This window comes from Limanda limanda, chromosome 21, assembly GCF_963576545.1.
Source record: "Limanda limanda chromosome 21, fLimLim1.1, whole genome shotgun sequence".
NCBI classification, from domain to species: Eukaryota; Metazoa; Chordata; class Actinopteri; order Pleuronectiformes; family Pleuronectidae; genus Limanda; species Limanda limanda.
The window spans coordinates 478,392-493,401 of NC_083656.1; the positions used below are offsets into that span (position 1 = coordinate 478,392).

General features: G+C 49.3%; 1 protein-coding gene across 1 annotated transcript; it reads right to left on the reverse strand.

Moving 5' to 3' along the window:
* Positions 1-1,284: 1,284 nt before the first annotated feature.
* LOC133028121 (ficolin-2-like) lies at positions 1,285-12,919 on the reverse strand. Its single transcript, XM_061095316.1, has 6 exons — positions 12,655-12,919; positions 12,463-12,583; positions 11,383-11,621; positions 10,920-10,936; positions 10,658-10,707; positions 1,285-1,702 (listed from the first exon to the last, which is right to left on the reverse strand). Exons 1-6 carry the CDS (start codon positions 12,679-12,681, stop codon positions 1,443-1,445), a joined length of 714 nt encoding a protein of 237 aa, XP_060951299.1. The 5' UTR covers positions 12,682-12,919; the 3' UTR covers positions 1,285-1,442.
* Between the last annotated feature and the right edge of the window lie 2,091 nt (positions 12,920-15,010).

Sequence of the window (15,010 nt, forward strand, 5' to 3'; positions counted from 1 at the left end):
TTGGGGCACCACCCTTCACAGAAGGGAAAAGATAGCCAATTTATTGATTAAGATCAGTCTCATTTAGATCTAGTTCAATTAGAAATCTCAATATTTACTATTAAAGATTATATAATGAACAGTGAAGGTTTACAGAGTTATTAACAGTGTAGAGGTGGGCAAAATTCACTTATGCAACATTAATGAAAGGACATTTTTAAAAGAAAACATTTATTATGAACATAATAAAGTATAAAAACACAAATTACTAACAAAACTTACTAACTAACAAAGATGTGTATGTCAGTGTGAATGAATGTGTGTGTGTGTATGAATGAGGGGCTCTCAAAATGGTGGTTAACAAAGAAAGTCACACCTTCCTGAGGGCTTTTAAGATGGCCCCTAAGATAGCAGCCCCCCCCTTTCTTCTGGTCAGGGGACGTAGCTAAGTAGGTAGTGATATGCGGTGTCTGTGAAAATGCTAATCAGATAATGGAGTAAGCTTAACTCACATTTAACTTTCATTTAGCTTGTAACGTTAATAACATCACATATATCACATTTTAAAAACACCACACAGAATCAAATAAACAGTCTTGCTTCTAGTCTAGTATCATTATTAATCCCAGTATGTTACCAGTCCTCAGAAAGGGAGAAAGCTGCTGTAGTTCAGTTAGCAGTTCGTCCTGCCGGTTGTGTGAAGTCTTCTGGCTGGTGTGGTCTCTGCTTCCGCGGTTCTGTTGAGCTGTGCAGTTCAGTTGCTTATTGAATCTTTACCTGCAGGACCGATTCGCTGCGATGAGTTGGTAGAGGCTTGGGTTGCGAGGAGGTTTCCTTGAGATGGTGAGCTGGAAGCTAGACCTCTGACCTCCGGTTGTTGGGAAGAGAAGAGAAGAGTTGCTGGAGCAGCCTGGACCCCCTCTCTCAGAGTTGCAGGAGAGACGGCTGGTCGCCTGCTGTCCTCGGTGGTTCGATAGAAAGAGCTGGAGCAGCCTTCCGCCCTCAGATTGGAGAAAGAGGAAGAATTTGGAGGAGGCCTGCTCTTAAATAGGCCCGGTGGCCCCCAGGTCATGGGACCAGAGTGACCAATTGGAGTGGACCCTGGCAGCTCTTGACACCTTTGTGTGAAGTTGTCCAGAAGAAAGGAACATGCAGCATTCTGGGAGACTGAGTTCGGGAGGCTTTCTCAAGACAAAGAAACATGTGCTTTCAGGCTTTGACTACACATACAGGCCGAAAAGGAGGCCTGTGGTTTGCACAAAAACATTGCCCAACACAAATGAAAAGTCACATGAGACAAAGACATATGTTCACATCAGATTTGTTGCGTCTGGTTTATTGAGGACATGCAGAAGGCGATGATTGACATCAGGGTTCAAACGTTTGATTTCATTTGACTTTGACTGATGAAGGCGACAGATGTTGAGACAGATCAACATGTGTCTGCTGCTGCTCCTGGAAAGTTACTCAGGCTGCACAGGACGGACCTTCATGACCATGGACTTCACAGAGTAGTTATGGGTTTTCCAAGAGTTCCATGAAACTCCAACACCATTGGGAGTCTTCTCCTGCCCCCAGCGATAAACCCCATTCGGGTTTGCATGGTGACAGTGGTTGTACCAGAAACCTCCCATGGAGGATGAGGCACAGTTATGAGACGCCGTGTCCTGGTCTTTGTCAAAGGTGGAGAACTTCATGCCATTGTGGTAGCTCATGGAGTCTCCTACAGAGACACAGAGAAGACACAGAGAAGACACAGTGTCATAGACTGAAAATATCTGTAATCCACAAGGGACTTGTCTGAAGGAAACATGTCTCTGTCTGTCTCTATCTGTCTCTATCTGTCTCTATCTGTCTCTATCTGTCTCTATCTGTCTCTATCTGTCTCTATCTGTCTCTGTCTGTCTCTATCTGTCTCTGTCTGTCTCTGTCTGTCTCATTCGTCTCTGTCTGTCTCTATCTATCTCTATCTGTCTCTATTTGTTTCTATCTGTCTCTGTCTGTCTCTGTCTGTCTCTGTCTGTCTCTATCTGTCTCTGTCTGTCTCTATCTGTCTCTATCTGTCTCTATCTGTCTCTATCTGTCTCTATCTGTCTCTATCTGTCTCTGTCTGTCTCTATCTGTCTCTGTCTGTCTCTGTCTGTCTCTGTCTGTCTCTATCTGTCTCTGTCTGTCTCTATCTGTCTCTATCTGTCTCTATTTGTTTCTATCTGTCTCTGTCTGTCTCTGTCTGTCTCTGTCTGTCTCTGTCTGTCTCTGTCTATCAGTTCGATGCCGTCTCTCAGGAGAAGTGTCCATGGAAAAGATCTTTTGAGTCAAGAAAAGAACAAAAACTGAACAACATTTTTATTTTCTAGAATGAAAGAAGATTATTGATAAATGTCTCTCACACACACACACACAGAAACACAGGCAAAGCTGCAGGATGCTGACTGTGAGAAGTGGTGGGAGTGCTGTCCACTGCCTGTGTTTGTGTGTGTTTCTGTGTGTGTGTGTGTGTGTGTGTTTCTGTGTGTGTGTGTGTGTGTGGGTTTCTGTGTGTGTGTGTGTGTGTGTGTGTGTGGGTGGATGGGTGGGGGGGGTTGTGTTGCTGTAACAAATCCACCACTCTGAATTCTCAAACTCCTGGAAATAAACTCTGGTTTTTAATTTATATATATATATATGAGAAATATATAATAAATATAAAAAATATGTATATAATATTAAATAAAAAATGAAAATTCTTAATCAGTCCAGGTTAATAACACCTGTAACCACTAGGATGCTGCTTCCATCTCCATCCTGTAAACTGACCAATGAGCTGATCCGTTTCACTGAACCTGTTCTTCCTGCAGGATCTTTTTATCAAATGTATAAACTGGAACAAAGGTTTCGTATAATGTTTGAAATCTATCTTCCACCAAAACTGCTCTATTGCCAAAATCCCTCACACCTGTGCAGGTAGGTTCACACCGGAGATCCAAGACGAGTGTTTAGAACAAAGCTTCATCCTGAACTGTCCTTAAATCAGTATTGATCTATTTCGACCTCCCTCAGACCGTCACCACGGTCTTAACACGAATGATGTCCTCATCTCCCTATCCTCGAGACCAAATATCAACAATGTCACGTGAGTGACCTTAAGGGGGCTGAGCTCACCGCACATAAAGCTCCCCGGTGAGCGCGGCCGCCTCCTCTTTTCTTCACTCGCCTCATACGAGACCGACAGGTAAGTAAGATATTTTGGGACTCCACTTTTATCAATCCGACACTTTTGTGCAGGCGCCTTGTGTCCCTGACGATTGTTTGTGGTTTTCCCCTTCTCTAAAAGTGAGGCAGAGGGCTACACTGCATGTGTTAAGCTCTGGTCTTTGTTTCAGGCAGCTTAATTAGCTGCACCTGGTACTAACTACTCTTGTTCACAGCTTTGGGTAAGTGTTGTTTATCTCGTGCTGTTTGTGTCCATACAGAGTTTGTTCTCTTACAGGAGTGAGTAGAAAAGTTGGGAAGCTTAATCAATAAATAATCTATCCCTTAAAACTGATTTGGATCGGGGGTGCCCCCCCCTCCTCACCCCGTAACTCGCTGTCCGCAGTGAGTGGGGTTTCTCCAACTCCCCCTCGTGCGTTCGCGCACAGTGAGTGGAGGTGAGTTTAAAGCCAACCTTTTCACGTTTATTTGCCTTTCAAAAATGAATAAATAAACCGTGTTTGAGGCCAGGTAGTTTCCCCTTTTCACCTCTGTGCGCAGCAGGTGGGATTGTTTACCTGTGTTCCCTGTATAAAATACAGTTGGTTATTAGTTATCACCCTTTGTAGGTGCTATTTTGTTTCCCTTAAAGCCCTGTTCGCAGTGGCTGGGATGTTGTTCTCTCTCCACCCCCCCACCCCCCTTGTTTTCTGCCATTGAGCAGGCATACAGGGGGCATTTTCAGGTGAATTAGTTATTTCACCCCTTCCTTCGTTTTATGTGATATTGGCCAGCTGTGATTAGCCTGTTTATAAGATCCCCTTTACCAGCTATCCGTAGCTGCTGGGCGCTATTGTTTATATATTTATTCTTAAAACACAAAAGTAACACAGAAATGTCCTCACATTTGTGCCATTATTGCCGGGGTATCATGGATCCCCGAGATGGCCAACGTGAATGCCCGACTTGTTTGGGCATGGCACATTTAATGGATGATATTGAGAACCCCTGTGTGGCAGCAGTGGAACTGCCTGTGGAGGAGCGTGTTAAAAGAGCCAGATGGGTGGAGCAGTCTGTTCGTGCTGGGGCCGTGCAGCCTCTACCAGCCAAACTAAATGAAAGGGGACACACCTCAAGGAAAGCCCCCCGAAAACGTGGGCATGAGCACACCCCTGTTCGCAGGCAGGACTCAAGAGAGACACAGGCTCCAAAACCTTCACAGAACCCAGCTGGTCAGCATGATGACACTCAGCTGCAAATCCTAGCGGCCATACGTGGTCTGTCAGACAGGTTGGGTAGAGTTGAGGCCCAGTACCCGGCCACAACAGCTAGGGCATCGAGGCATGGGCACTCCTCCCCGGACAGGTTACCCTCCTATCAGGAGGAGAATGTGGTTCACCCTGACATTCTCTCTCTCTATGCTCAAAATTCCCTTTTTGGAAGTGATGGGCAGTCTGAGGGTGCTGCTGGGCTAAAACAGCCTAAATCCACACAATGTGAGGGGGCGTCCAACCTCAGCAACATGGGTGAAAGTGAGCCTTCACCCATGGACGTCATCTCAAAGGTTTCAAGTGCGGCAAAGATTGTGGGGCTCAATGTTCCAACTGAGGCTCCTGCTCCAATGGATGGGATTTGGGCCGGCATCACTCAGACCCAGCAATCAGTTACTGTACCTGTGGCTGGTGACTATTTGCACATGCTCAGGAAAGCATGGAACATCCCAAGTGGGGCACCTCAGTTCAATGCAGGTTGCCGGAGACTGACTAAGAATCAGTATGCTCCTGAAACAGGTATGGGGGATATGCCTCCAGTTGAGCGGGAGATGGCAGCCTTAACATCTCTGGGTCCAGAGCGGGTAACCACCAATCCACGCTGTCCCCTGAAAGAGTGTGATAAGTCAGACCGACTGGTGTCTCGGATTTATAATGCAGCCACACGAGCAGCCCGCTCGGGCAATGCACTCGCCATTTTATTGGCAGCTCTTAGGAGAACAGCCAACCCAGAGGACCAGGACACCATGAGCCTGATAGACTCTGCCCTGGTCACTCATTCCCAGCTAACAAGGAACATTGGTGCAGCTATGTCATCTGCCATGGTAGCTCGGAGGCAGATCTGGTTGGCACAGACAACTCTTCCCGAGAATATCAGGAAAGAACTGACCAATATGCCAGTCGTGCCGGCACATGTTTTTCATCCTGACTCCCAGGGTGTGTTAGATAAGGCTGAACAGTCTGTGCGTACCAGAGAGTCAGTACAGCGCACTTTCAGAGGGGCTGCGACTACCAGGTATAAACTTAGGGGCTCCCAGCCTCCCCACCGATCATCATCCTGGGCCCGTAAGGAGCCATGGGTGAATGACAGGCGACAGGCTACAGGATTCACAGCCTCTGGTGACTCCAAACAGCCTTCACAAAGTCGACGTGGGTTCTATCCCCGTTTTTCGACTAGAGGTGCTCCCCAGAGGAGGCGCCCCCCCAGAGGTCCAGGACCTCGGGGCGGTACAGCCTAGGGGTGGGGGGACACCCGCCGAACTTCATTCTCAGCTATGCCTGGACAGCTGGGAAGAAACTGTGTCAGACCCATGGGTGCTTGCTACAGTATCAAAGGGGTACAGAATTCAGTTTTGGCGGCGGCCCCCACCTTACTCCAGGATCCGCATGACGATTGTCACGGACCCAGTCCAGGCTCAAATCCTGGCACAGGAAATTTTAACCCTTCTGCAGAAGGATGCAATTATGAAAGTAGATCCAGACGAACAGCTCACTGGCTTCTACTCCACGTATTTCCTCGTGCCGAAAAAAGATGGCGGAATACGTCCCATCTTGGACCTAAGGCGATTAAACGCCTTCATAAAGGTACTTCCTTTCAAGATGCTGACCACGGGTCAGATCTTAGAATCTATCGAAAGAGGAGAGTGGTTCACCTCGATAGACCTGGAAGACGCGTACTTCCATGTGCCCATCTGTCCAAACCACAGACCTTTTCTCCGGTTTGCATTCCAGGGGCAAGCCTATCAGTTCAAGGTCCTGCCATTTGGCCTTTCCCTCTCACCAAGGGTGTTCACCAGAGTGGTTGGGGCGGCCTTGTCTCCTCTCCAGTTGTCAGGAGTAAAAATCCTTCCCTACCTGGATGACTGGCTGATTTGTGCTCCATCTCTTGGCCAAGTTGTAGAGGATACCCAGAGGGTGTTGTCGCATGTACGGTCCTTGGGTTTCAAGGTAAATGTGACGAAAAGCAACCTCGAGCCAAGGCAGCAGGTGATTTTTCTGGGACTTTGCTTGAATTCCCTTACAATGTCTGCATCCCTCACATCTCAGAGGGTGAGGAAGATTCTAGCCTTCCGGGAACGATTCCGTCTCGGCAGGCAGCTACAATTTATCAGCTTTCAGAGGATGCTGGGGATGATTTCAGCCGCAGCAGCTGTTGTTCCTCTGGGCCTCCTCAGGGCCAGGCCAATTCAGAGGTGGCTGAATGCCTTCAAGCTCGACCCGAAGCTGGACAGACACGTGAAACTTCGTGTGACACGCACATGTCTCCAAGCCTTACGCCCATGGGCAGACCGGGTGCTCTTGCTCCAAGGAGTCCCCCTTGGGAACATTCCCTCGAGGAGGACAGTGGTGACGACAGATGCTTCCCTCACAGGTTGGGGAGCAGTCTGGGAAGGCAGAATGGTGCGTGGCCCGTGGATACCCCCTTGGGGTGGCGAACACATCAATGTTCTGGAGTTGAGAGCGGTTCACCTTGCTCTGAAGGCTCTCCTTTCCTCCATCCAGGGCAGGCATGTCTTGATAAGGACAGACAGCACTTCAACTGTGTATCATATAAATCACCAGGGAGGCACAAGGTCCCTGCGTTGCCTCCAGGTGGCACAGAAACTTCTGTTTTGGGCTTTTCAGCATCTGGCTTCACTCAAAGCAATCTTTATCCCAGGGATTGTAAATCGAGCAGCAGACCTCTTGTCCAGGACTGGTCCTCTCCCAGGAGAATGGAGACTTCATCCAGAGGTTGTATCCCTCCTATGGAGTCGGTTTGGCACGGCTCAGGCCGATCTATTCGCATCAGCAGAGACAACCCACTGCAGGATGTGGTTCTTTCTGAAAAACCAGGGAGGTCCCCTAGGCCTAGATGCACTATCTCAAGAATGGCCGGAAGGGTTGTTGTACGCTTTTCCTCCATTCCCTCTGATTCCCCAGGTACTCAACCGGGTTGCCTCGGGCCACTACGAGGTGCTGTTAATAGCCCCCAGGTGGCCAGGGAGGCATTGGTTCCCAACGCTCCTTCGCCTGGTTCACGGTCAACCATGGGCCCTGCCAGTCAGGGCAGACCTCCTCTCACAGGCAGAAGCTCAGATATGGCACCCCAGATCAGACATCCTGCAGCTTTGGGCTTGGCCCCTTCTCAGTACCTCTCTCAAAGGTTAGATGAGGCTGTCCTGAGGACCATAGACAATGCCCGGGCTCCCTCCACTCGGGCTAACTATGGCCATAAATGGAGTGTGTTTTCTACATGGTGTCGCAACAGACAGGAAAATCCAGCCGCTTGTCCTATTGAGCTGATTCTCCGTTTCCTTCAGTCACTTTTGGACTCTAACAGGGCACCTAGCACCATTAAGGTATACACTGCCGCAATCTCTTTCTTCCATGAGACAGTGGGAGATGTTACAGTTGGTAGACACCCTCTAGTGTCTCAGTTCATTAAGGGAGCACACCGCCTGCGACCAAGCAGGGCTCCCAGGGCTCCATCATGGCAACTCCCCTTGGTATTACGGTCCCTGATGCAGTCTCCCTTTGAACCCATAGGGCAATCCAGCCTTAAGTCTCTATCTTACAAAACAGCTTTCCTCCTGGCTATATGCTCTGCCAAAAGGATGAGTGAATTGCATGCTCTGTCTATAAGTGACGATTGTCTAAGATGGAGGGCAGGTGACTCAGGTGTGTCTCTCTGGCCAAACCCCTCGTTTTTGCCTAAGGTCATAAACCATCAGACGGTAAATCAGGTGATCGAGATCAGCACTTTTCAACCTAATCCGGCTCTACTACAGGAGGAAGCCGACCTGCCTATGTTGTGCCCAGTAAGGGCACTGAAGGCTTATATTGCACGCACAAAGTCTCTGAGGGGCTCATACTCTCAGTTATTTGTCTGTTTTGGGGGTAAAAAAGTCGGCCACCCTGTGTCTAAACAGTGTTTGTCCCATTGGATCGTTAATACTATCGCTGAGGCCTATTCTGGACAGAACATACCAGTCCCAGATTCCATGGTAGCTCATTCCACCAGGAGAATGGCCACCTCCTGGGCTGCTTTAAAGGGGGTCCCTCTTTCAGAAATATGTGCAGCAGCAACATGGAGTGCTCCCTGCACATTCTCTAGATTCTACAGGGTCAATGTGGCTTCCCCCACACCATTGGCTTCTGCAGTGCTGCTCTCAGCTGCTGGGCGAGGATGTGAGGCGGTAGAGTCCTCCGTTCTTCGCGACCCTGATGATACTAGTCATCCGTGTTAAGACCGTGGTGACGGTCTGAGGGAGGTCGAAATAGATCGTAAGTTATGACCATAACTATGGATCTATGAGACCGACCGATGACCGTCACCCTCTTTTGTCACTCAGAATGGGCTGAGGCGTTCAGACAAGGAGGAGGCGGCCGCGCTCACCGGGGAGCTTTATGGGCGGTGAGCCCAGCCCCCTTAAGGTCACTCACGTGACATTGTTGATATTTGGTCTCGAGGATAGGGAGATGAGGACATCATTCGTGTTAAGACCGTGGTGACGGTCATCGGTCGGTCTCATAGATCCATAGTTATGGTCATAACTTACGATATTGCAGTACCTCCAGTAGATGGCAGGACGAGGAGGAGGAGGAGGAGGAGGAGGAGGAGGAGGAGGAGGAGGAGGAGGAGGAGGAGGAGGAGGAGGAGGAGGAGGAGGAGGAAGAAGAAGAAGAAGAAGAAGAAGAAGAAGAAGAAGAAGAAGAAGAAGAAGAAGAAGAAGAAGAAGAAGAAGAAGAAGAAGAAGAAGAAGAAGAAGAAGAAGAAGAAGAAGAAGCAACTCTTCTCTTCCCACCCAACAACTGGAGGTCAGAGGTGCAGTTTCCAACTCATCTCTTCAAGGAAACCTTCACGCATCTCAAGCTTCTACCAAACTCCTAGCAGCAACTCTGTGTCCTGCAGGTAAGAAATTCAACAAGAGAGAGCATCACAGCTCAACAGAACCGCGGAAGCAGAGACCACACGAGCCAGAAGACTTCACACAACCAGCAAGACGATCTGCTAACTGAACTACAGCAACTTTCTCCCTTTCTGAGGACTGGTAAATGGATTTGTATTTATATAGCGCTTTTCTAGTCTGATGAAGACCACTCAAAGCGCTTTACAGTGCAGTTTCACATTCACCCATTCACACACACATTCATACAGTGCATCTACTTGCAGCACTTTGTTATTCTATGGGGGGCTATTGAGGGTTCAGCATCTTGCCCAAGGACACTTCGGCATGCAGATGGATAAGACTGGGGATCGAACCGCCGACCTTCAGGTTGGAGGACAACCACTCTACGCCTCAGCCACAGCCGCCCCGGACTGGTAACATACTGGGATTAATAATGATACTAGACTAAGCAAGCCTGTTAATTTGATTCTGTGTGGGGTTTATAAGTTTGATACGTGTTGTGTTATTGTAGTTACAAGCTAAATGAAAGTTAATGTGAGCTACGCTCTACACAGACTCCTCCATTATCTGATTACCATTTACACAGACACGCATATCTCTACACCTACTTAACTACGTCCCCACTCCAGAAGGAGGGGGGGAGCTGCTATCTTAGGGGGTCAACCTCCATTTTGAAAGCATGCTGAAGAAGGTGTGAACTTTTGACACCTGTGTGAATTCACCTTTGAGTCAAACTGAAGAGACGTCTTCACCTTCAAAGGAAACAGATAAACTGATGTTTCTCCTTCACGTCTTTTATCTGCACACGACTCTGTGACGTCTCATATGTAAACAAACCACCACATACTAGAAGAATCGAGACTTCCACTGACCAATGTCTAAAGGTCATGGAAAATTCCACTGACCAGCGTCTCACTGCTGTGATACTGTCTACCTGACAGGATGGAACCCTTATTTGGTGGTGTCTCACTGCAGTGATACTGATAAACAGGTTGTATGCCCTTATTAGGTGATGTTTTCTTCAAACTGCCACAGCGGACACAGCAGATGTCATGTCTCTTTTTCATAATATGTTTCATAAAACACATCTTTGTATAAGTTCTGGCTTTTGCGAACTTTGGGGCAGTTCCACTTTGAGCACCCATGTTTGTTGTGTTAACTCTGCAGAGCTTACTATTAAAAAGACTCAGAGGCAACTCCAGTCTGGGAATTTCATTATTTCAAATCTCAAGATGAATTTCCATCACAAACTTGGCATCACGAACAGGAACCCTTGAAGGATCGTCTGGACCCAAGAAGTTTTCGGTGGCTGATCACCCAGGAGAGAAAATCTTCTTCCTCTACCTCCAACAGTGAAGAGAAGAGAGGCCAAAACAACTTGGGCTCCGGATCTTCTTCACAGGGAACACATGATACACATGAGACACATGGGACACATGGGACACAAGAGACCCCGTGAAACACATGGGACACATGAGACACATGTGACACATGGGACACATGAGACACATGAGACCCATGGGACACATGGGACACATGAGACACCTGAGACACACGGGACACATGAGACACATGGGACACATGAGACACATGAGACACATGTGACACATGAGACACATGGGACTGATGAGACACAGGGGACACATGGGACACATGGGACACAAGAGACCCCGTGAGACACATGGGACACATGAGACACATGAGACACATGGGACACATGAGACACATGGGACACTTGAGACACATGAGACACATGGGACAGATGAGACACAGGGGACACATGGGACAAATGGGACACAAGAGACCCCGTGAAACACATGAGACACATGGGACACATGGGACACATGGGACACATGGGACACAAGAAGACACATGAGACAAAGACATATGTTCACATCAGATTTGTTGCGTCTGGTTTATTGAGGACATGCAGAAGGCGATGATTAACATCAGGGTTCAAACGTTTGATTTCATTTGACTTTGACTGATGAAGGCGACAGATGTTGAGACAGATCAACATGTGGTCGGCTGCTGCTCCTGGAAAGTTACTTAGGCTGCACAGGACGGACCTTCATGACCATGGACTTCACAGAGAAGTCATAGGTGTTTTTCCAAGAGTGCCATATGACTCCAACAGCATAGGGAGTCGACTCCTTCCCCCAGCGATAAACCCCATTCGGGTTTGCAGAGTGACAGGTGTAGTACCAGAAACCTCCCATGAAGGTTGAGGCACAGTTATCAGGCCATGTGTCCTGGTCTTTGTCAAAGGTGGAGAACTTCATGCCATTGTGGCCCCTCATGGAGTCTCCTACAGAGACACAGAGAAGACACAGAGAAGACACAGAGAAGACACAGAGAAGACACAGAGAAGACACAGTGTCATAGACTGAAAATATCTGTAATGAACGAGGGATTTGTCTGAAGTAAACATGTCTCTATCTGTCTCTGTCTTTCTCCATCTGTCTCTATCTGTCTCTGTCTGTCTCTATCTGTCTCTGTCTGTCTCTCTATCTGTCTCTGTCTTTCTCCATCTGTCTCTATCTGTCTCTGTCTGTCTGTCTCTGTCTGTCTCTGTCTGTCTCTGTCTGTCTCTATCTGTCTCTGTCTGTCTCTATCTGTCTCTGTCTGTCTCTCTATCTGTCTCTGTCTTTCTCCATCTGTCTCTATCTGTCTCTATCTGTCTATATATCTGTCTGTCTCTATCTGTCTCTGTTTGTCTCTATCTGTCTCTATCTGTCTCTGTCTATCAGTTCGATGCCGTCTCTCAGGAGAAGTGTCCATGGAAAAGATTTTTAATAGTTTTCTTTTGACTCAAGAAAAGAACAAAAACTAAAAAACATTTTTTTAGTTTCTAGAATGAAAGAAGATTAATGATAAATGTCTCTCACTCACACACACACACACACACACACACACACACACACACACACACACACACACACACACACACACACTCACACACACACACACACACACACACACACACACACACACACACTCACACTCACACTCACACTCACACACACACACACACACACACACACACACACTCACACTCACACTCACACACACACACACACACACACTCACACACACACTCACACTCACACAGTTGAAGGAGGTTGTGTGTTAACAGTCAGGTTCTCAGCTGTTCTTGTGGTTCCACTTCTCACCGAGCCAGTGTTCTCCTGTCACCGAACCGAAGCCGACCTTGTACTGAGTCCAGGGCCGGTAGAAGTTGACGGTTCCATCCATCCTGGTCTGAATCACCTGAGCAGGTAAACAGAGGATTATGAGTCTGACTGATTTGACGTTTATTGAAAGTCAGTAAAAATACTCACTGTCCAGGCTGGTTGGTCTGGACTCATCTCACAGTACACCTGCAACACATCAACACATGTGATCAACTCTAATGTTTCACTCTCGTCTTTTCCACTTCCAACACGTTCGGTGACACTGACCAATAGAAGCCCAGAGATTCATCTGATACCAGTGATCATGGCAAGAATGGAATCTACTTCATTCAAACGTTTCCTCCTGAAAGCAGCAGCTGGATGAGAGAGAGTCTGATGTGTGAGTGAGAACAAGAGGAAGTTTCCTCCTTCTCTCCCTGAGCGTCTGTTCTCTGTGACTCTGCTGAGTGGGTCCCCCCCCCCCCGGTGAGTGGGTCCCCCCCCCCCTGCTGAGTGGGTCCCCCCCCCCCTGCTGAGTGGGTCCCCCCCCTGGTGAGTGGGTCCCCCCCCCCTGCTGAGTGGGTCCCCCCCCCCCCCCCCTGGTGAGTGGGTCCCCCCCCCCCCTGCTGAGTGGGTCCCCCCCCCCCCCTGCTGAGTGGTCCCCCCCCCCCTGGTGAGTGGGTCCCCCCCCCCCCGGTGAGTGGGTCCCCCCCCCCCCCTGGTGAGTGGGTCCCCCCCCCCTGCTGAGTGGGTCCCCCCCCCGGTGAGTGGGTTCCATCTCCTGAGAGAAGAACTGACTGAGAGTCACAACCTGTCTCAAGCAGCTGCAGCTGAAGAGTGAAGCTGAACTGAGATCAGTTAGAAACACTCTGAAGTTATTAACAACCAGAGTTTATCTCCAAGATTCAGCAGGAATCAATCCCCTCATGTGGCAGCAGGGGGCGCTGTTGATCAGTATCAGTGACATGTTGCTTTAATGATTCTACGTATGAGAGGTGAACGTGTTTCTGTCCAATAATAAAAACGTGTGAACGTACTTGGACTCCGAGCTTCTCTCCTGCAGGGTAGATGGAGTAGGGGCCGCTCTGCTGCTGACCTCCGACCTCACTGACCTGGCTGCAGTCAGCTGGAAACTCAGCCACACGGCAGCTGGTCAGCGCCGGAGCCAAGAGGAGGAGGAGGACCACCTGAAACATCTGGAACAGAGCAGATGTTTCAATACTTTGACCTCTTGAGTCATGGGGGTGTGGCCACAGTCAACAGAGGTGGAGCTTATCAAGATAAAGATCCACATAGTTTGTCCCCAAAGCCACGACTCACAAACTTCTGGACAACAACACAACAGAAGATTACATGTTCCCTGAGTGGAGTATGACAACATGTATGACACACGCTTAAAACACACAAATAGCAATGGACTAGTGCATCTGAACACTAGTAGACCACGGTATAACCTGGCGGACGCCGAGAAGACGATCAAACTTGACTCTAGAGGAAGTCAAACTCTGTGAAGGGATCATCACAGGTAAAGCCTGCCCCCCCCCTGGTCGAGAGAGGACGCTCAGGGGGCGAGCGAGTGAGCGAGAGAGAGAGGTGCCCTGTCTGGTTAGTGTTTGTATATAGTTTCACCTTCTGGTCTCTTCCTCTCACCAGCGTCCAGGAAACTTCCATCACCAACAGATTTCTGCTGAATCTGAAAATAAAACAAAAACACAGTCAACCAATGATTGAAGTCACCTGTCTCACCTCACCTGTCTCACCTCACCTGTCTCTCCTCACCCGTCTCACCTCACCTGTCTCACCTCACCTGTCTCCCCTCACCTGTCTCTCCTCACCCGTCTCCCCTCACCCGTCTCCCCTCACCCATCTCTCCTCACCCGTCTCACCTCACCTGTCTCACCTCACCTGTCTCACCTCACCTGTCTCACCTCACCTGTCTCACCTCACCTGTCTCCCCTCACCTGTCTCACCTCACCCGTCTCACCTCACCCGTCTCACCTCCCCTCACCTGTCTCTCCTCACCTGTCTCTCCTCACCTGTCTCCCCTCACCTGTCTCTCCTCACCCGTCTCTCCTCACCTGCCTCTCGTCACCCGTCTCTGCTCACCTGTCTCTCCTCACCTGTCTCTCCTCACCTGTCTCCCCTCACCTGTCTCTCCTCACCCGTCTCTCCTCACCCGTCTCTCCTCACCTGTCTACCCTCACCTGTATCCCCTCACCCGTCTCACCTCACCCGTCTCTCCTCACCTGTCTCTCCTCACCTGTCTCACCTCACCTGTCTCACCTCACCCGTCTCCCCTCACCTGTCTCACCTCACCTGTCTCACCTCACCTGTCTCACCTCACCTGTCTCTCCTCACCTGTCTCCCCTCACCTGTCTCTCCTCACCCGTCTCACCTCACCCGTCTCACCTCACCCGTCTCTCCTCATCCGTCTCTCCTCACCCATCTCCCCTCATCTGTCTCCCCTCATCTGTCTCACCCCACCTGTCTCTCCTCACCCGTCTCCCCTCAACCGTCTCTCCTC

Excerpts from the sequence above, each read along its gene's own strand:
- LOC133028121 (XM_061095316.1), bottom strand. The coding sequence starts at position 12,681 with ATGAGTCCAGACCAACCAGCCTGGACA. Across the intron at positions 11,622-12,462 it reads GAAGTGGAACCACAAGAACA|GAGACTCCATGAGGGGCCAC; the intron begins GCTGAGAACCTG and ends GTGTCTCTGTAG. Across the intron at positions 1,703-10,657 it reads TCTTCTCTTCACTGTTGGAG|GAGACTCCATGAGCTACCAC; the intron begins GTAGAGGAAGAA and ends GTGTCTCTGTAG.